Source organism: Podarcis raffonei, chromosome 13 (assembly GCF_027172205.1).
Source record: "Podarcis raffonei isolate rPodRaf1 chromosome 13, rPodRaf1.pri, whole genome shotgun sequence".
In the NCBI taxonomy this organism is placed as follows: Eukaryota; Metazoa; Chordata; class Lepidosauria; order Squamata; family Lacertidae; genus Podarcis; species Podarcis raffonei.
The window spans coordinates 55,155,112-55,175,846 of NC_070614.1; the positions used below are offsets into that span (position 1 = coordinate 55,155,112).

General features: G+C 50.4%; 1 protein-coding gene, 1 long non-coding RNA gene and 1 other non-coding gene across 4 annotated transcripts; 1 reads left to right on the forward strand and 2 right to left on the reverse strand.

Annotated features, from left to right (window-relative positions):
• The first annotated feature begins 131 nt into the window (after window positions 1-131).
• Window positions 132-8,677, forward strand: LOC128400705 (2-acylglycerol O-acyltransferase 2-like). Of its 2 annotated transcripts, none has more exons than XM_053363137.1 (6): window positions 132-279; window positions 1,399-1,595; window positions 4,379-4,583; window positions 5,284-5,458; window positions 6,993-7,192; window positions 8,480-8,677. In XM_053363137.1, exons 1-6 carry the CDS (start codon window positions 186-188, stop codon window positions 8,632-8,634), a joined length of 1,026 nt encoding a protein of 341 aa, XP_053219112.1. In that variant the 5' UTR covers window positions 132-185; the 3' UTR covers window positions 8,635-8,677. The 2 variants fall into 2 exon arrangements, with proteins under 2 accessions (XP_053219112.1, XP_053219113.1); XM_053363138.1 differs by having other exon boundaries at window positions 1,417-1,595.
• A 7,393-nt stretch (window positions 8,678-16,070) lies between these two features.
• LOC128400724 (uncharacterized) lies at window positions 16,071-20,135 on the reverse strand. Its single transcript, XR_008327361.1, has 2 exons — window positions 20,044-20,135; window positions 16,071-16,845 (listed from the first exon to the last, which is right to left on the reverse strand). It is a non-coding gene; the product is annotated as an uncharacterized LOC128400724 (long non-coding RNA).
• Window positions 18,545-18,668, reverse strand: LOC128401088 (small nucleolar RNA SNORA13). The gene has a single exon (XR_008327436.1). It is a non-coding gene; the product is annotated as a small nucleolar RNA SNORA13 (small nucleolar RNA).
• Window positions 20,136-20,735: the final 600 nt, after the last annotated feature.

Genomic DNA, 20,735 nt, shown 5'->3' on the forward strand with positions numbered 1-20,735 from the left:
GCAGCTTTTGCCCGCTGGGATGCCGGCCCGCCAGGTGAAGCCTGCCTATTTGGGAGGCGGGCGGGGCCGCTGCCCGTCCAATGGGAGCCTGGGGGCGAGGCGGGGCGGGACGTTGCCCCTGATAAGCCTCGTCTCCGGCGCGGGCGGCGTTTTCTGCCTCCGGTCTCTGCCCCGCGGCGCTCGCGATGCTGGTCCAGTTCGCCCCGCTGCGGCTGCCGCTGCGACGCCGCCTCCAAACCGCCGCGGTGCTGCAGTGGGTCTTTTCCTTCCTGGCGCTGGGTGAGGGCTCTGCAAAGGGGTGCGGGCTCCTCCTATGGGGCAAGAACCTGGGGGGCGCGCTGGGAAGGGGCTGGTTTCGGGGGGGGAGCGCTGCCCGCAGGTGGCGAAGAGGCAGGTATTCATTTCGGGACGGGGGGAGAAGAGACTTTCCAGTGCCTATTTTAGGGGGGGCTGCAGGATTTTCGCTTTTGGGGGGGCTGTGCAATTAACAAAAGAAGTCGAGGCGGGGAGAGTTTGGCGCCTCTCAAGGAGTTTGTGGGCTGCCCTGCTGGGCTGAACATGCATTGCCTCCGGGGGGGTCCCTCCTCCCAGCTCCCCACTTGGAAAGGGGGCGACTCTGCCGCCTTGGTTGAAAGCAGGGTGCAGAATCCGCCCTGCTAAGAGGGTGTCGATTTGGAGGAAGCAGGGAATGGGCTTTGGGTCGGCTGCGCAGGTGGGGGGGGGCTTGGAGAGGGGTCTCTTCTGCAGCATCCCATCAGCGTCTGCTCCAGAGCCACGGCCACAGCAGAGTGCCTCTGAGCATGTGCAGTGAGAGGTCCCTTTTGCTGGCTGTTTGAGCAGACAGTCATCGCCACTTTCTTGCTTTGTATAGTTTAACTTTGCATACTGACCTTCGTCTTGGGGCGGTTTGCAGCTTAAAAATGCCACCCAAAAAACGCAAAATAGATAATAAGACAAAATGATAAAGAAGAGCAAAGACAAAGAAATACATATTTCAAAAGGTATTGGGTGTTAACCAGCCAGAGGCAGAGGCTGAGCTGAGACATGGAGCATGCACAGAGTGCCTTTCCTTTCACAGTGGCGGGCAGCCTAGCTAGATGGGTGGGGTATAAATAATAAAATTATTTTCATCATATCATGTCCAAGAGAAACATTTTTATGTATCATGAAGGAGCAAACTGAACCTCCCTTGAATGGGACCCCAAGGGGTCATCCAGCCCAACCCCCTTCGAGGCAGGAATCGGCGGCGGTGGAGCAGGGGCTGGTCCCTTTCCCAGCAGCCAACCTCTCGGAGGGGCTTGTGGTGTGGGATCTGCAGGCACTGTATGTGTGTTGGTTTTCCAGAGGGGGGGGCGAACGCTGAGGACTAGCCTCTTGAGGGCACCTAACTTAACCCAGGCCTGCCTCTCTCCCCAGCGCAATGCTGCCTGGTCTTGTTCCTCGTCTTGCTCCTGGGAGACGGCTGGGTGCTGGCTGTCCTCTACGCTGCCTGGCTGTACCTGGACTGGGAGACCCCGGCCAGAGGGGGCCGTCGCTCCAACTGGGTCCGCAACTGGTCGGTGTGGCGCTACTTCCGAGACTACTTCCCCATGACGGTGAGCTGTGTGTGTGTGTGTGTGTGTGTGTGTGTGTGTGTGTCTTGGGGCTGTGAAATCTGAGTTCTCCCTTGGACAAAAAAACAAAGGCCCCAGCCAGGAATCCCAGAGCAAAACAGCAGCCTCTTGGCTTGGTCTTGATTGAAGACTGTCGCCACAGGACTCCCACCTGCCACAAGGTGGAACAAGGTGGAAGCCCCAAACAAGAGAACCCAAACTTTTATTAGCTGCTGATCCCTATGTTAAGAGGTACACGGGTGGCACTGTGAGTTAAACCACAGAGCCTAGGGCTTGCCAATCAGAAGGCTGGTGGTTCAAATCCCCACGACAGGGTGAGCTCCCGTTGCTCTGTCCCAGCTCCTGCCAACCTAGCAGTTCGAAAGCATGTCAAGTGCAAGTAGGGACCACTCCGGCGGGAAGGTAAACGGCGTTTCCGTGCGCTGCTCTGGTTCGCCAGAAGTGGCTTAGTCATGCTGGCCATATGACCTAGAAGCTGTACACCGGCTCCCTCAGCCAATAAAGTGAGATGAGTGCCGCAACCCCAGTCGGCCGCAACTGGACCTAATGGTCAGGGGTCCCTTTACCTTTAATCCCCATGTTACATCCCCCCAAACTACATCATGGTTACATCATGAAAGGGGAGGTCTGGTGGCAGGAATCTGAGCATCCTGGACAAGTTTTCCTAGGGAGCCAGTACATAGGTACATTGATCAGTGAATTCTTACATTTGGTATCGTGCAGCAGAGGCCCTTTGAATAGATAGGGAGAAACTGTGATGGGGGCAAATCACAAAAGTCACAAAAGTGATTGTGCTGATTTTGGTAGTGGGCTGCATGTGCACGATATCTGCTGGAGGGGCAACCCCCCCAGCCTATACATAAATTCCTGCAACAGGGCCTGGCGTGGCCTGTGCCCTCCTTGGCAGGGTGGCGTGCAGAGAATTGCAGCCCAGCTGGTGCCAGATGTCTTGCCCTACTTTCCTTTGGAGGCCAAGGGATCTTGGCGTTTGGGCGGCCCAGGACCTCCAGACACACTGCCCAGGCCTGTGCACTTCGATGCTGCAAAGACAGACTTCACCCCAGGAGACAGAGAGATGCCAAAGGCAGGAGCAGGAAGGGGGACCCCAAGGGACATCTAGCCCAACCCGCTTGCCTTGCAGGAATTGCAGCTAACGAATCCCTGATCTGGATGGCCAGCCAAGTTCTGTTAAAAACCCTCTGTGGAAGTGGAGCCCACTGCCTTTTGGGTCAGTCGAATGCCTCTTGCAGACAGAAAGTTATCTGTAAAGTCAAATAAGAGATAAGTGTAAGAAATAGAGAATTAATTGGTTAAAGTGATGAAAATCTAATATGCAGAGAGATATAATCTATATATCCTTCCGGCTTCTCCACATCCTCCTTTGGCCACTGCCCGCCTCCCCATGCCCTCGCCGGACTTCCCTCTCTGCCCCACTTGACCTGGGCACAAATTCCACCTCTGTTTGAACAGCAGGAGCAAACATTCAGGAAAAGCCACATTCCTTCTGTCCTGTGGAATAGAGAGGTCTTCCCTGGAGCCCTTCGCAGACCCATAAAAGCTCTGCAGCCCCATGGAAGGGGGGGGTCAGTGTCTGCCCCATATTGGAGAGGTGTGTGGGAGGCGGAGGCTGCAATGGCAAGGCTGAGCTGAGACGCGGAGCATGCGCAGAGTGCCTTTCCTTCCACAGTGTGGTGCCGGCGCTGCTGCAGGTGCCTCATAATAACCTCTTTGCATTTGTAAGGAAACCCTGGAACTCCCTGCCTGTTGATATCCGTCAGGCGCTTTTGCAAGGCTCTTTTTGCTGAGAACATTTCTGCTTAGTGCCAGACCTTCAGGATAGGTCAGATATTTAGACCGTGGTGCTGATAACGCCAAGGTTGTAGGTTCAATCCCTGTGTGGCATAGCTGCCTATTCCTGGGGCTGGACTAGATGATCCTTGGGTTCCCTTCCAACTGTTATTCCAAGGCCTGTCCAGATGTTTAGAAAGCCGATGTCTTAATCTGTTTTTAGTTGATTGCTGGCTTTATTCTTTGATTGTTCTGAAGAGTTGCTTTTACCAATACTTTTATTGACTGACTCTCTTCAGTTTAGTTGGCCTGGGTGAAGATTTGACGTTTTCATCCCCAAAAAGTTTTTGATTTGAGTTTCTACTGAAATGAGGCTGCATTTTAACGTTGTGTTTTAATCTTGCTTTTATGTTGTATTTTAATCAATTATTTTTATACCTGGTGTTAGCCGCCCTGAGCCCAGTCTTGGCTGGGGAGGGCGGGGTATAAATTAAACTTCTTCTTCTTCTTCGTCTTATTATTATTATTATTATTATTCACCAATAGCTCTCAGGTTTTGTGTGTTTGTGTGTGTGTAAATAAAACCACACAGGTGTGCTGCAGGTTTCCATCTGGGGTCAAAAGTGGGGCTCCCTCAATGGGGCTGGCCCTGGGAACCAGAGAATGGCTTTGAGCCGCAGAATTGTAGGGTTTCGTGGGACCCCCAAAGGTCATCCAGCCCAACCCTCTGCAGTGCAGGGGTCCAGTGACAACATCTGGGGGAAACACCCATATCCCTCTAGGGTAATTCATTGCGGGGGTCACCAAATAGCCCTCTCCCCCTACCACCTTCAGGTGCCCTCCCCTGCCCGAAAAGTGAGGGGTGTGTGTGAGAAATCTCCCCTGCCTGCCTTCATTCCCCTTTGTGCTGCCTGCCCCCCATGTTTCTGGCTGCTTCCTCACCCTGCCCCCCTCTTTCTCCCCCCGCCCCACGGCAGCTGGTGAAGACGGTGGATCTGGACCCCTCGCGCAACTACCTCTTTGGCTTCCACCCCCACGGCGTGCTGGTGGCTGGCGCCTTCGGGAACTTCTGCACAGAGGGCACCGGCTTCTCTGCCCTCTTCCCGGGACTCACCTCACACCTGCTGATGCTGCCCTTCTGGTTCAAGGTGCCCTTCTTCCGAGACTACATCATGAGCGGCGGTGAGAGGCTTGGGGGACCCGGGCAGGGGGCTGCCGGGCTTGTGGGGCAAGAGGAACCTCCATGTGCCATTATATGAACTGAATATTGCATACGGTTCTGGTCGCCTCTCCTTTAAAAGGATATCGAAGAGTTGGGAGAGGTTCAGAAGGAGATGATGGAGCGACTCTCCTATGAGGAAAGGGGGGGCTTTTAAGTTTAAAGACAAGCAAGAGGCTATGAAATCATGCGTGCCATGGAGAAGGTGGATATAACAATAATAATAATATTATTATTGAATTGATTTTAAAATGAATTGATTTTAGAATGTTGTGCTACTTTTATTGTTGCTAGCCACTCTGAGCCCGGCATCGGCTGGGGAGGGCGGGATATAAATAAAATTTTATTTATTATTATTATTACTACTATAATTTATTGTTTATAGGCCACCCATCCGACTGGGTTGCCCCACCCACTCTGTGGGGGCTTAACAGCAAATAAAAACATCACAGAGGAAAGTTTTTCTCCCTTTCTCAAAGCACTGGGACTTGGGGGAATCTGAATGTTGGAAGGTTCTGGACACAGAAAGGAAAGTCCTTCTTGTAGCACAGACTGTGGAACTCCGTGCCACAGGAGGAGGGGATGGCTACCAAGTTCGTTGTCTTTAGAATTGTAGAATTGTAGAGTTGGAAGGGAGCTCTTTCTCTCTCTCTTTCCCCGCAGGGCTGGTTTCCTCGGACAAGAGCAGCGCCGCCTACCTCCTTGGCCACGAAGGTGGGGGCCAGGTGGCCGTGATCGCTGTTGGGGGGCCTCCCGAGTCGCTTGACGCCCGACCCGGAGCTCTGACCCTCCAGCTTCGCAACCGCAAGGGCTTCATCAAGATGGCGCTGCAGCACGGGTGAGTTTGGGGGCGCAGGGGACCTCTGCTGTTGCACCTCGCGACTTGTCCGTAGCGAAATCCGCTAGCCCCGATCAAGCCGGGCTCTTTTTAAATATAATGTTATTAAGGCTTTTCAACATGCAATTAAAAAAACAAGAACAACAGAAGCAAAACAAAGATATCGGAAAGAGAACGAAGAGGAAAGAGAGAAAGGAATAGTAACAGGAGAGAGGGAGGGAGAAGTAACAGTGTGTGGGGGGAAGTATTTGATCCCCTGCTAAATTTGCCCTTCTGACGAAGAAATGACCCGTCCATCATTTTAATGGTAGGTTTATCGTAGCTGTGAAAGACAGAATAACAACAGGAAAACCCCCCAGAAACCCAGAAGACAAAAGTCAGAGATTGGTGTGCATTATAAATGAGTGAAATAAGTATTTGATCCCCTATCAACCAGCCAGGTGTCAGGACTACCTGGTATCTTCACAAATACTTATTTCACTCATTATAACTCACATCAATCTCTGACTTTTGTCTTCTGGGTTTCTGTTGTTATTCTGTCTCTCACAGCTAAAATTAACCTACCATTAAAATTATGGACGGGTCATTTCTTCGTCAGAGGGCAAACGGGCGAATTTAGCAGGGAATCAAATATTCCCCCCCCCACTGTAAAAATGACTTGCAAGTATCCGCCCATCAGTTATTCCTGCAAAATTCCTCGTAATAATCTGACGTTCAATCCCCCAAGTAATGCCCAGATATTCCTCCCTCTGCTAGCTGACACTTTCCCAATTTTAAATCCAGGCACCACAGGTTCATTCCTTTTCCTTCCCACCCAAAAGTCAAAAATTATTATTTGTTGTAAGTGTCAGCCTTCATCTTCCTCCAGGCCCAACCTCACAACTTCACTGCCAGATTTAGAAAGAAATATTCACTCCTTATTCTTTATTCCTCATGAGTTTTTTTGCTGCGTTTGTAGAAAAAGACAGTGCTTAGGGAGTGCTCGCATTTTTGACTCAAGAAAATCACCATTTTATAGTTCAAATCAGGAAAAATAAATAAAGTAAATGGACAAAAGTACAAAGATTCACAAAATATTTAGGCGTATGCGTACCCCTGCGTACCCTCCCCCCCAAAAAAAATCTATGGGCTACTTTTAAAATGAGGCTGCATTTGCATTTTAACCTGTATTTTAAATTGGCTTCTCCCTTCCTATTATGTTTTTACTGTAATTTTATTGGTGTTAGCCGCCCTGAGCCCGGCTCTGGCCAGGGAGGGCAGGGTATAAATAAAATTTATTATTATTATTATTAAAGCATAGCTGTAACTGATTACGAATTATACCAGCAGGGCTCTTTTTATGGAACCTTCTGTTCAAAGAGCAGATTTCTAGATTTCTTTGGGGTATTTGGCCACAGGCTTCTGGACTGGGTGCCCCCCTTGGTCTGATCCAGCAGCGTCCTTAAGGTGCAGCCTGCTGGCCAGGCCCCCATCTTGCGCCCCATTGCTCATTCTCTCTCTCTCTCTCTGCCCCCCACTTCTCCCTCCCTTCCAGAGCTGCCCTGGTCCCCGTCTTCTCCTTTGGGGAGAACGAGCTCTTCAACCAGGTCTCCAACCCCCAGGGCTCCTTCATCCGAGCAGCGCAGGAGCGGCTCCAGAAGGCCATAGGGCTGGCGCTGCCCCTCTTCCACGCCCGGGGGGTCTTCCAGTACAACTTCGGGCTCCTGCCATTCCGGAGGCCCATCTACACCGTCGGTGGGTAGAGCGCTGGGGCAGTGTGGGGGTCTCCCAGGTGGGCTTGACCTGTTTGACAGCAGAGTGGACTCCCTTGGAAAGTTGACAATCCGCCTGCCTGGGACTCTTTGGCCGCCATCTCTGCATTGCCGGGGTTGGGCTAGATGGCCTCTGGGGGGTCCCACCCAACCCGCGTACGGTTCTTTGCTTCTGCGACCTCAGATGGCGGCAGGCTCTCCCTCACGAGAGGCTTTTAGTCAGGAATTCTTCGGCTGTCACTCCCTGCATTTGAGAGGGTTGGGCTGGATGACCTCCAGGGAACCCCTTCCGACTCTACAATTCTATGCAAAGCCATTTCTGGATGAGGTCGGTGGGGCCTCCCCTCCTAACCACCCAACCTGGGCCTCTTCTGCCTGCCCCACGGCTGATGCAACACCCCCCCAACGCTGACTTCTCTACCAGCTCTGCCTTTTGCAACCCTCCCTCCCCTCGGGGCCTTCCTGGCAGCAGAGCTGTCGCGTTGGAATTTGGCCTTGGCAGAAGGGGGGGATTTTGGGCTGACTCAGCGTGCTGCAACTCCTGGGGGGGGGGTCTCTCTTTGCAGAAGCCAAAAACCGGACCCTTTGACACTCCCCCCTTTGGCGGGGAAAGGCTAACCTTCCCTCTGCCGCCTTCCTTTCCCAGTCCCTGCCCAGACTTTTTGCTGCAAGCTTCCATATTTGCGACCCGAATGCTATGGGGGGGGGGGAGGAGCTGGTGCGTTTGCCTTGGGATAGAACTGTAGCATTGGGAGGGCCCCCCTAAAGGTCCTCTAGTCCAGCCCCCTTTCACAATGCTGGGAGTTGTAGTGAAGGAATCCCTTGCCCCAGCACCCCTAAGCCTGGGGTGTGTGTGGATTTTATGAGAGTGGGGTGCAGTCAAGCACTTGGCTGTGCAACTAGCATCCTTCAGGGCCGAATCCTGGCCTTGCCCGCTGAGTCCTGCTCTTTCCACTTAGCCAGCAGAGGAGTTTGTTGTGATCCACTCTGAGCCTGGCTTCAGCTGGGGAGGGAGGATATAAATAATTTATTATTATTATTATTATTATTATTATTATTATTATTATTATTATTATTTTATTATTATTATAAAAGAAGCCATCAGTGTGGGGGGAGGTAACCCCAAGAGTCAGAATAATGGAACTGAATTGCAAGGGACCCCCAGGGGTCATCCAGCCCAACCCCATGCAATCTGGGGCAAGCCAAGCAGCTGGGATACTTCTTTGTGCTGACTTCAAGCACTAACACTCTCTCTGTCTCCCACCCACAGTGGGGGCCCCGATCCTCGTGCCCAAGACCCCTCACCCGTCATCCGAGGCCATCGACCAGCTGCACAAAACTTACCTGGAGAAGCTCAACCAGCTCTTTGAGGAGAACAAGGCCGCGTACGGCCTCCCCGAAGACAGGCACCTCGAAATTGTGTAGGGCAGGGTGGGGGAGAGAAACCCACGGACACCCCCCCCCCACCCTGAAAGAAATCCCCTGTGGGGAGAGGAGGGGCATCACAGCCTATTTCCTGGACTGCATGAAGGAGAAGGAGACGGATGAGGAACCATTCCAATACTGGGGGGGGGGTGTCCCCCAGTCTCAGGAGGGGGGCATCCTGATTTTTGACCCTTGAAGGATTGAACCAAGGGGTGTGTGGGTTGCCCCCCCTTGTATGAAATGCTCCTTCAGCCTCTAAGCAGTTGCCCCCCCCCCCTGTTCTCCTTCTGCAGAAGTAATAAAGGGCAGAACTGTCTTTCCAAAATGATGTGTGGTGCAGGGTTTGTGCAGAAGACAGAAAGTTGCCTGCCCTCATTGCCACCTTTAGCTGGTTCAGAGATGGGCTGCCACCTTCTTCTCCTACTGCCCCCCCAATCCACTCCCGAAAAATACAGCATGAAGAAAGAGGCAAGGATGAAATATTTGCATAGCGCAGAGTTAAACTGCGGAACTCCCTCAGGCTGTCGATGGCTCCTAGCCAGGAGGGCTCTGGTCTGAATTCCAGAGCCTGGGAAGCACAAGGAGTGGAGATTTGTGGGTTTCTCAGCTGGCAGAGCACGATACAGTGGTAACTCAGGTTAAGTACTTAATTGGTTCCGGAAGTCTGTTCTTAACCTGAAGCGGCCTTTCCCATTGAAAGTAATGGAAAGTGGACTGATCCGTTCCAGACAATGAAAAACACCCCCTAAAACAGCAATTTAACACCAATTTTACTGTTTCACGAGACCATTGATCCATAAAATGAAGGCAATAATGTACTGTACTATAAAAAAAATAAGACAGTATTTTTCTTACGTGCACTCACTGTTTGGAGGGGGCTCAGAGTCCTCTTCCAGAATCACAATTGGCTTGGCTCCTGGCATTCACGGAGCCCTGCAGGCACCGTGGATGTCGGGGCTTGGTTCCCTGCATTTGCGGAGGCCACCAAGAGCTCTGTAGGCCCCGCCAATGTCCAGGTTTGCCTCCAGGCAGCAGCGAGGCCTCTGAGCTTCGACAACTTACTTCCGGGTTACAATCGTTCGTAACCTGAAAAAACCTAAGTTGAAGAGTTCGTAACCCTAGGTACCACTGTATTCCTAATCTCAGGGTCGTGGGTTTGAGCCCCACCTTGGGCAAAAGATTCCTGCCTTGCAGGGGGTTGGACGAGAGGACCGCCAAGGTCCCTTCTGATTCAGCCACTGGGGGGCGGGGGGCAGGATGCTGTGCTAGGTGGGCCATTTGCCAGATTCAGCAGGCTCCTCTTATGGAGGCCTTTTTTTTGCAGCTGACCCTCCATGCCCAGGAACAGTCTACCTGTGAATACCAGATAACAGGGGAACCACAGCTGCAGAAGACTTGTGCCCTCAAGTCCTGCTTGCTGGCTTCTCTTTGGAGGCATATCGTCGGCCCCTGGCCTCATCCTGCCTCTGTCTCTTTCCCCTCCTGAGCTTTGTGACAGTGGCATTGCTCCCCCTTCCAGAGCCTCGCTTGACCTATCCAGCTGTTCCAAAGGCCATGTTGGAAAATGGATCCCAGGAGAGGCTGTGGCGGCGGCGGCCTGCTCTAAGACTAAGAATAACCTTTCTTGCCCAAGGGCTGGCTGGCTGGGGAGGTGCGGAGAGGCCTAAAGCCGATGATTACTGGCTGCATGCAGAGTCATGGAATTGTAGAGCTGGAAAGGGACCCCGAGGTCATCTAGTCCAACCCGCTGCAATGCAGGAATCGCAGACGAGAGCCGAGCCAGAGCTGGCATCCTGCAGGCGGCTTAACGCTTGCCCTGTGCAGCCGGCCACATCAGCTGCAGCTCTTTAGCTCTGTCAGGTGAGGAGGAAGGCTGCTCTGCGCATGCTCAGAGGCACTCTTGGCTAAGCATCGCATGTGCTGAGCAAAGGTGGTCAAATAGGTTCTGGGGTGAAGCCCAACAGCTTGGGATGGGGGAAGACCCTCCCTCCTTCTTGCTATTTGATGCTGGCAAATACGTTTCGGGGTGCAAGTTGGAATGGGGGGGGCGTGTTTCATTCCCCAGCCCCCAGCTTCAACTGGGCAAATGTGGATTTAATACACTAGATTCCTCCCCACCATGATTTAAATGTTGCCAAAGGAGATTTAAAGCTCCCAACTTAGAACCCTCAGTGGAACCAAACAAGAACCATCAAATTGTAGAGTTGGAAAGGACCCCGAGGGTCATCTAGTCCAACCCCCTGCAATGCCGGAATCGCAGGTGAAGAACCCTCTGGCAAGTGACCATTTGGCCCCTGTTTAAGCCTCCAGAGAAGGAGAGTCCACCATCGAAAGGCTCTTGCTGCCAGAAGGTTTTTCCTGATATTTAGTCGGATTCCCCTTTCTTGTCATTTGGATCAGATTAATTATGGAGCAGCAGCAGAGACTCTTCCACCTTCATTGGGGACACATTCCTCTTCCTTTGCCAAGATTCCTTGCCGGAGGGCGGAATTGGAGAGAGTTGGGCAAAGAGAGAGAAGATCTGCCTCCACGTCCTGAGAGCCAGCCAACAGGTGCTGGTGATGAAACGCTCTGTCTGCCGTGGGGAGCAGAAAAAACGCCCCCCCCCCCCGGCAGACTAGCACTGCCTCACGGTTCCCTCATCGGTCAGATTAAGATCAGAGGCAGCCACCAGGTTAAGTAAACACAGAGGATGCTAAGCCTGAGGTCAAAGACCAGGCAATAAATCACACCGGTCAGATGGAGTTTACTCTTTATTAGCAGAGCCACTATTTGCAGAGTTTGTCGGGAGTCAGGCCTCATGAGCACAGCCCCTCAACCCCAGTAGGTCTTGCCCCATGGACCAGTTGCCTTCACACAGCCACCTAAGTCCCCTCCTCTCCAGGGCTCCCTTTTTGCAAGACCCTGAAAAGAGGGGAGCTTGTTGCATTAGGAGGAAGAGACACCTGTGACCTTTCACCATCTGACTCATCTCTGCCTCTTGGCCTCCCTCCTTTCCTGCCCCTGATTTTGCACTTCTAGAAGACTCCCAGCTCCTGAATGGGGTAACTGTGCCCCTGAATGACCAGGTGTGCAGCCTGGGAGTCATTTTGGACTCACAGCTGTACATGGAGGTGCATGTCAACTCTATGGCCAGGGCAGCTGTCTAGCAGCTCCATCTGGTATGCAGGATGAGACCCTCCCTGTCCGCGGACTCTCTGGCTAGAGTGGTGCATGCTTGGACTACTGCCATGCGCTCTCCGTGGGGCTACCTTTGAAGGTGACTCGGAAACTGCAATTAATCCAGAATGCAGGAGCAAGAGTGGTGAAATGGGAATGGCCACCAAGACCACATAACACCGGTCTTGAAAGACCTCCATTGGCTCCCAGGACGTTTCCAAGCACAATTCAAAGTGTTGGTGCTGACCTATAAAGCCCTAAATGGCCTCAAAGGCCCAGTAGAACTGAAGGAGCATCTCCACCCCCATCGTTCAGCCCTGATAGAGGTCCAGCTCCGAGGGCCTTCTGGCGGTTCCCTCCCTGCAACAAGTGAGGTTAGAGGGAACCAGGCAGAGGGCCTTCTCAGTAGTGGCACCCGCCCTATGGAACGCCCTTCCCCAGATGTCAAGGAGATAAAGCACTACCTGACTTTTAGAAGACATCTGAAGGCAGCCCTGTTTAGGGAAGTCTTTTATGTTTGATGTTTTACTGTGTTTTTTATATTCTGTTGAGAGCCGCTCAGAGTGGCTGGGGAGGCCCGGCAAGATGGGTGGGGTGCAAGTAATAAATTATTATAAATTTTCTCTGCCACAGACTCCCCCTGCTCACTAAGCCCCGTCACCCCTTCTGCTTCCAACACCACCTCTTCCCTGTCTTTTCCCACTGGCCACTCATCACCATCCCACTCCCTGGGGGGCTCTGGGCCTTCTTCTCATGGTGGGGGGTCTTCCAGGTGCCGCAACAGGGTTCCTACTTCCAGCGACAAGAGAAGAGAGACCCCCTGTTGTAAGAAACTTCTGGCTGGCTTTTACAGCCCATATCCCCATCCAAGGGAATTTGAGTCCCTCAAGGTCAGCTGTCGGTTGGAGATATACATACATGGGAGTCCCCACAAAGGAAAAATGGATACAAAAACTTATGGAATATGGAAGAAGAAGAAATCAGGAAAAGAAACTTTTTATAGAATAATGGAAATGGCTTATTGAATATTTACAGATAAATTGCAAACAGATAAAAACATTAGCAGGATTGTTGTAATGACCTGCAGTTTGAGAAGAGTATATATTTAAAATAGGTGAGCAAATTAAATGAATTTGCATATGCAGAAGATATAATAATAATAGTTTTAAGGAACAGCAGAAAGAGGGGGAAGGAAGTTCTGATTCCCCCCCCCCACATGGTAAATCTTTATTGGTTTAAAATACAAATACAATGAAGGAAGTCAAGTTTTAAAATGTTAAAATGATTGTGAAATTAAGGAAATGTATAAACCTGAAAAGGACACAAACTATTGATCTTTATTGGCCTGGTAGCAGTGTCTCCCTGCCAAACTGCAAGGTGACCCCCACAAAGGTGTGTAGCACCTTTTAAAACCTCAGAAAGTATCCCCCCAATTTGGCAGAAAGGCCACCCCAAAGCATAACAAAATGTCAAGGAAGGAAGAATTGGCAAGCAAAATTTGAGGGCGTGACTTCCCACCTGTCCATTAAGATGCTTGATAATAGTCCTTCCTAGTGCATCCTTTAGGGATGGCAAAAGTACTGTGGCCCCAGAGATGATTGTCACCCCATTCATTCCTGCTTTGCAAGTCTGCTCTATTTTTGGCAAGCACCTGTCAGACAGGTGATCCATCCAGGAGTTCCTGCCTCCCAGGAGAGGATCTTCTAGATTCAGCAAACACTTCATTTAGAGACAAGCTGGAAATGGAGTAATAATTGACCCCTTGCTGGCTGACAGTTAAGGTGTCAGCAAGCACTATTTTGCAAGGCTGCAGTAGCAGCAGGAGCTCCTGTAGGGGCTGCTCTTGCAAAAAAAATATAACATGGTCCTTTTAGACTTTAAAGGGGGCGGCATGTTTTGGTGCTTGTGGACGTGCGATAATGCACATGTTCCTGCATTTATTTGTTGGGACTTCAATTTCTTATATTACCCCGAACAAAGTGCACTTTCCTCCCAGCCGTTGTTGAAAACCCTCTCCACAAAAAGTGGGAGAAACGTAAGAGAAAAAGGAGATATTTGAGTGCATGGTTTGCGAATTATCCACCAGGGCATTTTGAGTCCCAATGTCTCTGGCTGCTTCTCACATTTTGATGCCTATTTGCATTTCCTTTTGAAATTTCAGTTCCTGAAACCAGGTCACAGGCTCACTCTATTTGTACACAAATGCACCCTTAAGACAGGTAAGGAAAAGGCAATGTAGAGCAGGGATCCTCAAACTTTTTAAACAGGGGGCCAGTTCACTGTCCCTCAGACACTGTTGGGGGCCAGACTAGTTTTTAAAAATGAACGAATTCCTATGCACACTGCACATATCTTATTCATAGTGCACTAAAAACAGGAAAAATACAAAATTTAAAATGAAGAACAATTTTAATCACATAAATTTATATTTCAATGGAAAGTATGGGCCTGCTTTTGGCTAATGAGATAGTCAGTGTCCGGTTCCATTTTTGTCACTGCTAGTCGTGGCAAGTGATGCAAGTGTTGGATCTGGTTGGGGATTTTAGATGTTTCATTCGGGGAGAAGTCTGTTCACAGACATAGGTGCTGCCAAAGATGGTTGCAAATTTGAGGGCATGATTCCTGAGATTCAGATGTCTCAGAGGGGAGAGATGCACAGAAATTAGTGAGCCTGCTTGATTTGAATGCATCTTTCAGAGAGTCACAATTCTGTAGTTCGATCAATTCCATTTCATAAATTGGATCAGCAGTTTCAAAGTCAACGAGAATGGGTTCTGGGAAAGCTGTATGCCCTGCTCATGGGTGTGAAGCTCTTTAAATCGAGTTTGAAACTCCTTTTGCAACATTTCCAGTAAATCCACACGTTTCATGGGGAGATGGCAGAAGTTTTCCTCCTTCACTTGTTTAAAGAGGTCTAATTTTGCTTGAAATGCTTTCAAAAGTGAAAACATATCACAGATGAGCTTCCCTTTCGTTGAAGCTGAACACTGGAAACTGTTCAGTAGCTCTGTTATGTCTGTCAGAAAGGCAAGGTGCCATTTCCATTCTGCCGACATGGGGATTCAGGGCACAGTTCGAAAATGGTTACGCTCCTCTCTCTCAGGTCGGGGACAGAGGGTGCCGCTAGGGAGGAAGTTGTTGCCGCAGCACTCCTTGGTGTGTGGAGTCCCGCGGGGCACAATCCTTTCCCCAATGCTTTTTAATATTTTTAAGCACCCCCTTGCCCAGATTGTCCGGAGCTTTGGGCTGGGTTGTCATCAATATGCTGATGACACCCAGCTTTATCTGTTGATGGACGGCTGCCCTGACTTGGCCCCAGACACACTGACCAGATGCTTGGAAGCTGTGGCTGGATGGTTGCATGGGAACCGGTTGAAGTTAAATCTTTCAAAGACAGAGGTCCTCTGGCTGAGTCAGGGTGACTTGGGGTTGGGGGGCCAAATCCCATCTCTTGCGGGGGTTCAATTAGTGCCAGCGCCTTCTGTCAAGAGCTTGGGTGTAACCTTCAATGCCTCCCTTTCCATGGAGGCGCAGGTTGCAGCCATAGGAAAGGTGGCATTTCCCATCTCTACCGTATTAAACAGTTGGTCCCTTACCTTTCTCACCCTGATCTGACCACAGTGATCCATGCGATGGTTACCTTCAGGCTTGATTATTGTAACTCGCTCTATGTGGGGCTGCCCTTGAAGCTGACCCAGAAACTCCAGCGGGTGCAGAATGCCACAGCAAGGCTCCTTACAGGGTCCTTGCTGCGGGATCACATTCATTCAGTGATCTACTAACTGCACTGGCTCCCAGTGGAGTACAGGGTCAGGTGTAAGGTGCTGGTTTTGACCTTTAAAGCCCTATGCGGCCTAGGACCCACGTACCTACAGGACTGCCTCTCCTGGTATGCCACATGGAGGACCCTGAGGTCCACAAATGTCCAAACATTTGGTATGGACTCAGTCTGACCCTTGTTTCCCTCCCCTTATGGTTTTGATCTATGGGCTACTTTTAAAATGAGGCTGCATTTTAAATTGTATTTTAAATTGGTTCCCCCCCAATTGTTTTTACTGTAATTTTACTGGTGTTAGCTGACCTGAGCCCGGCTCTTGCCAGGGAGGGCAGGGTATAAATAAAATTTATTATTATTATTGAGCACTAGTACATCTTTGTTTTTCATAAGCATAAAATCTGAAACATGCGGAAGTAAGTCATAAAAATGTTTCAAAATTCCAAATGACTTCTGTGTGGTACAGAATATCTTCATGATCAACATTTAACTCAGACAGAAATTCCTGAAACTAACTGTGGTTTAGTGCATAAGCTCTAATGAAGTTAACACAAGATACGACAGTTTTCATGGCAGAGTCAAACTTCAGTGATTTTTTACAACACGGTGCTTGTTGGTGGATGAGGCAGTGTATGGCTATTGGATGTGAATGGTTGTGTTTGTCCATCTCTTGGTTAATGCATGCAGCCGCTCCTCTCATAGACCCCATCATGCTAGGAGCACCATCAGCTGTCACACTGGCAAGTTTAGCCAGTCCAGATCCAAATCACACAGTTTGGCAAACTTTTTCAAAGATATCCTCTCCTGTTGTTGTTCCCTTGGTGCTTTGCAGTGCAGCAAGCTCCTCTGTGGCTTCAAAATTATCATTTGTCCCACAAATGGAAATTACTTGTGCAGAATCATGAACATCAGTGCTTTCGTCAAGTACCAATGAAAAATAAAGTTTTTTTTGAGGAGTTTTGCCAATGTTGATGCAAATTTCCCCCCATTTCGTCAATCCTACGTGTAACTGTACATCCTGAAAGACTCAATGTACTAAATAAATCAGTCTTCTCTGGACACATCTCTTTGGAAGCAAAAAGAATGCACTCTTTAACAAATTCTCCCTCTACAAAGGGTCTGCCAGTGCATGCTATCAGCTTGGCAACTTGAAAACTTGCTCGCAATGATGATATATTTAGCTGCTCTTGCTTCACAAAAGTATTTTGCCAAGTTGTCAATCCATATTTCAGTTTCAATATTTCAGAATCAATTCTTTTTTTTGACATAACGATTTCCTAGGGGTTGAAAATTGCTATTAGTAAAATGCCAATAAACAGAGCTACAAAAACAACGTAACAGCAATAATGACTAAAATAAAAAACGTCAGCACTGAGCAGTAATGCAAATGGTCAGTGCTCATGCTGTATTTTCATTATATTAAACCTGATGGATCTATTTCCAAATATATCTTGCAATGCTAGTGATAATGCACATTAAATACATGGGAGCCCATTTCAAAACCTAGTCATGGCTGACCCCCAACCAAGGAGGCTGGAGGAGAGATGCCTCAGCAGCTGCCCGTCTCAATCCTGAGGGGTGGCAGAATGAGGCTCCCTGGGCCCAAAATGGGCACTTCCCTGTCCCGCCTCAGAGCGTAATGGCTGAAAAGGGAAAGCGGGGGGCGGCCAACCTTCCCCCCCCCCACAGCTGCCTCACCTGAGTCGCTCACCTTGTGCAGTGCAGCCGAAGGAACTCTCAGCCATGGACTATAGAGAATGCAAAAGCTCTGGCCCGCCTGCTGCAGGTGCACAGGATCACACCATCCCTCTCTTGCATGCGCACCCCTCCCCGCGACCACCCACCCACCTGAAGTATCAATAGACACCAGATGCAGAGGTCGCGCACGGGACGCCATACAGTGGTACCTCGGGTTACGTACTTAATTCGTTCCGGAGGTCCGTTCTTAACCTGAAACTGTTCTTAACCTGAAGCACCACTTTAACTAATGGGGCCTCCTGCTGCTGCCGCGCTGCCAAAGCACGATTTCTGTTCTCACCCTGAAGCAAAGTTCTTAACCCGAGGTACTATTTCTGGGTTAGTGAAGTCTGTAACCTGAAGCGTATGTAACCTGAGGTACCGCTGTACTTCCTTTCGCCACAGACCCGTTAGACAGCGGCGGGTTCTGCAACTGCTGGGCAGGCCAGGTTCAGGATCCTGGTGGGCCAGATCTGGCCCGCAGTCATAGTCTGAGGACCCCTGTAGTACACTGTCACCAACCCATGTGGTTGCAAGGAAGAGTGAACCTGCTAAGGAAGTGCATATACACCAGTTTTTCCCCACACGTTCCTTGAATCAGAGAAAGTGTTGCCTGTACAACAGTGTGTCCAAGTAAACAAATGATTATGCCAGGGATAACAACCCAGTAATTTTGAAGTTTGAAAAGAGGCTGATTTAACTAAGCACTGGCATGAGATTAGTCTTTGGAGCAAACTACACATTATGCCACTGCATTGTGGGGGCCCCTCCCTTATCCACTGCTCAGGTGTCTGTGCCAATTTACTTTTTTAAAAAAACATTCAGGCAATTGTTAATTGTATCATGTCGTTTGGTCCTTTGCTCTTTGTTACCCACATTGTGAAAATAGGGCCTTCAGTCAAGCTGAAGCATTAAGTCTTCATACAGACAGGAACTTTTAAAATAATGAAAAAATTGTTCAGTAGCACCTTATAGACCAACTAAGTTTGTTCTGGTATAAGTTTTCGTGTGCATGCACACTTCTTCAGATACCATGCATGCACACGAAAGCTTATACCAGAACAAACTTAGTTGCTCTATAAGGTGCTACTGAACAATTTTTTATTTTATTTCGACTGCATCAGACCAACATGGCTACCTACCTGAATCTGCAATCATGGTAGGAGCTTTCAAGTTTTCAAAAAACTTAAAAGAAGCTACACAAAAGACTTTCAAGGAGTCATAGGCAAACAAACCTAGAGATGTCCCACATACAGCAAACCCACTTGCAGCAGGAAAATGCTGCAAGTGGGTGGATTTGATTTATGCCTTCTCTGACACCACATTCATTAGCAACCAAAATGAACGGGCAACACTGAAGGCAAGATGACACAAAGGAACCGGAACCAAGCAAGCAGGGAGCTGGGTACATTATACGCAGGGGAAGGAGGAAATGTGCACAGGAACTAGCATTTCCTGCAGCTCAGCATGCTGAATTTTAATAAGCCTGGTTGTTTGTAAGAATATTGAAGTGGGGGGGGGATTAAGGATAGAAAGAAAAACTACTGTTAAGCCTTTGCCAACCCCCCTCTATTCATGTCACTGCTCCTCTGCTCCCCCCCCTGCAGTAGGCATCCCCAAAATTGTAGTTTTGGGACTACAACTAGCTAGGGATGATGGGGAGGTGTAGAACCAAAACATCTGGAGGGCCAAGTCTGGGGGTGCCTGCTCTACGGCTTCTTTCTCACAAAACCTCATCTGCCTTTAAAGCCCTAAACGGCCTCGGTCCAGTATATCTGAAGGAGCATCTCCACCCCCATTGTTCAGCCCGGACGCTGAGGTCCAGCTCCGAGGGCCTTCTGGCGGTTCCCTCCCTGCGAGAAGTGAGGTTACAGGGAACCAGACAGAGGGCCTTCTCAGTAGTGGTGCCCGCCCTGTGGAACGCCCTCCCACCAGATGTCAAGGAAGTAAACAATTATCTGACATTCAGAAGACACCTGAAGGCAGTTCAGGGAAGCTTTTAATGTGTGACATTTTAATGTATTTTTCATTTTTGTTGGAAGCCGCCCAGAGTGGCTGGGGAAACCAAGCCAGATGGGCGGGGTACAAATAATAAATTATTATTATTATTATTATTATTATTATTATTATTATTATTACCTCCACCCTTTCCTCTCTAGGGAAGAAAACAACGGGTGCGTTTGCAAAACATCCCCGCTCCCCGCCCGCCCCGTCCAGCCCAACCAACAGCGCCTCCTCGCGAGGCTGCGCCGCCATTGCCGGCCTCCGCGGCCCCACTAAGACCACGCGGGAAGAGGCCCGTTCTCGCGAGAGGACGAGCTCCCTCAGGGGCCGGCGAGGCCTCTCACGCGCCCGCCTCGCGCAGTTACAAGGGCGCGCAGCGGGGCCTTGACTTTTATCCGCCGGGCTTCTCTATTTCTCATACCTCGGCGTTACTGCGCTGATCCGCGCGGAGCCTCCGCCCCTTCCGCCGACCGAGGCCTTCGAAGGAAGCGCTTTCTTCCCCCCTCAGCGGCGCCTTTAAGAGCCGGGACATACCATCTCCGCGGAGTGGGGGGGGGATAAAGCGCGGAGCCCGGGATTCTTCCGAGGGAGAGACGAGCCGGCGGAGGCTGTGGGAATCCGGCTCCCTTCGCTCCCCCTCCAGGCCCGCGCCTCCCCTCGGCCTTCTGCTTCCCGCCTCCCCGGCCAACCGCCTCACATATCAGCCCCATCTCTCCCCCCCCAGCCTTACTCACTTGGTTCGCTCCGCTCTTCCCGCGCTTTTCTGCCCTCAGCGTCTCCCTCAACCGCCGCTTCCCTCGCGCGCGGGGAAAAAGGGACGCCCTTCCGCTTCCGGCCGCTTCTTGTAGCCTCCGCTTCGGGCCAAACCATTGCTTGCTGGAGCGGGGGGGGGGAGAGAGAGAAAGAAAGAGAGAAGACCAGGTCAGACCGCGCCATTCCTTGATTTCTTCAGGAAACCGTCGTAGCCCAGACAGGGTTCAAAGGCCTGGCATAGATACCGAAGGCGCACTCGGGTCACTTGTCGAAACAGGAGGACGTGGAATGTACCAACTGTGCTTCTCCCCCCCTCCTTCCTCTTGGCGCTGCTCTCATTCAAACGCTTGCTGGACCCTAGAGCTAGCAGGGCAGAGGAGCGCGGCAAGATGCACGTGGAGATGCTGCGGGTCAGATTCCGCTCCCCGCTGCCCAACACCTGGAAGGGTTAATGAACACATTTTGTCATTTTCTGTTTATTTGGTGATTTAAGCAGATTCCCTGCCTGGGCCACAGAGGATGAAAGGCTCTGTTTTATTTTAAGATGCCCTGTAACGTCGGGTCAGGAAACACACCAAACTGGGCCTTGAGTTTCTGCAGCGCCTTTGCCTTTCTTTGCCATCGACCGTCCTAAATCAAGAAAACGAAATAGCTTAGGTATAGACAAGACAAA

Excerpts from the sequence above, each read along its gene's own strand:
- LOC128400705 (XM_053363137.1), top strand. The coding sequence starts at position 186 with ATGCTGGTCCAGTTCGCCCCGCTGCGGCTGCCGCTGCGACGCCGCCTC. Across the intron at positions 280-1,398 it reads CTTTTCCTTCCTGGCGCTGG|GCCTGCCTCTCTCCCCAGCG; the intron begins GTGAGGGCTCTG and ends AACTTAACCCAG. Across the intron at positions 4,584-5,283 it reads AGACTACATCATGAGCGGCG|GGCTGGTTTCCTCGGACAAG; the intron begins GTGAGAGGCTTG and ends CTTTCCCCGCAG.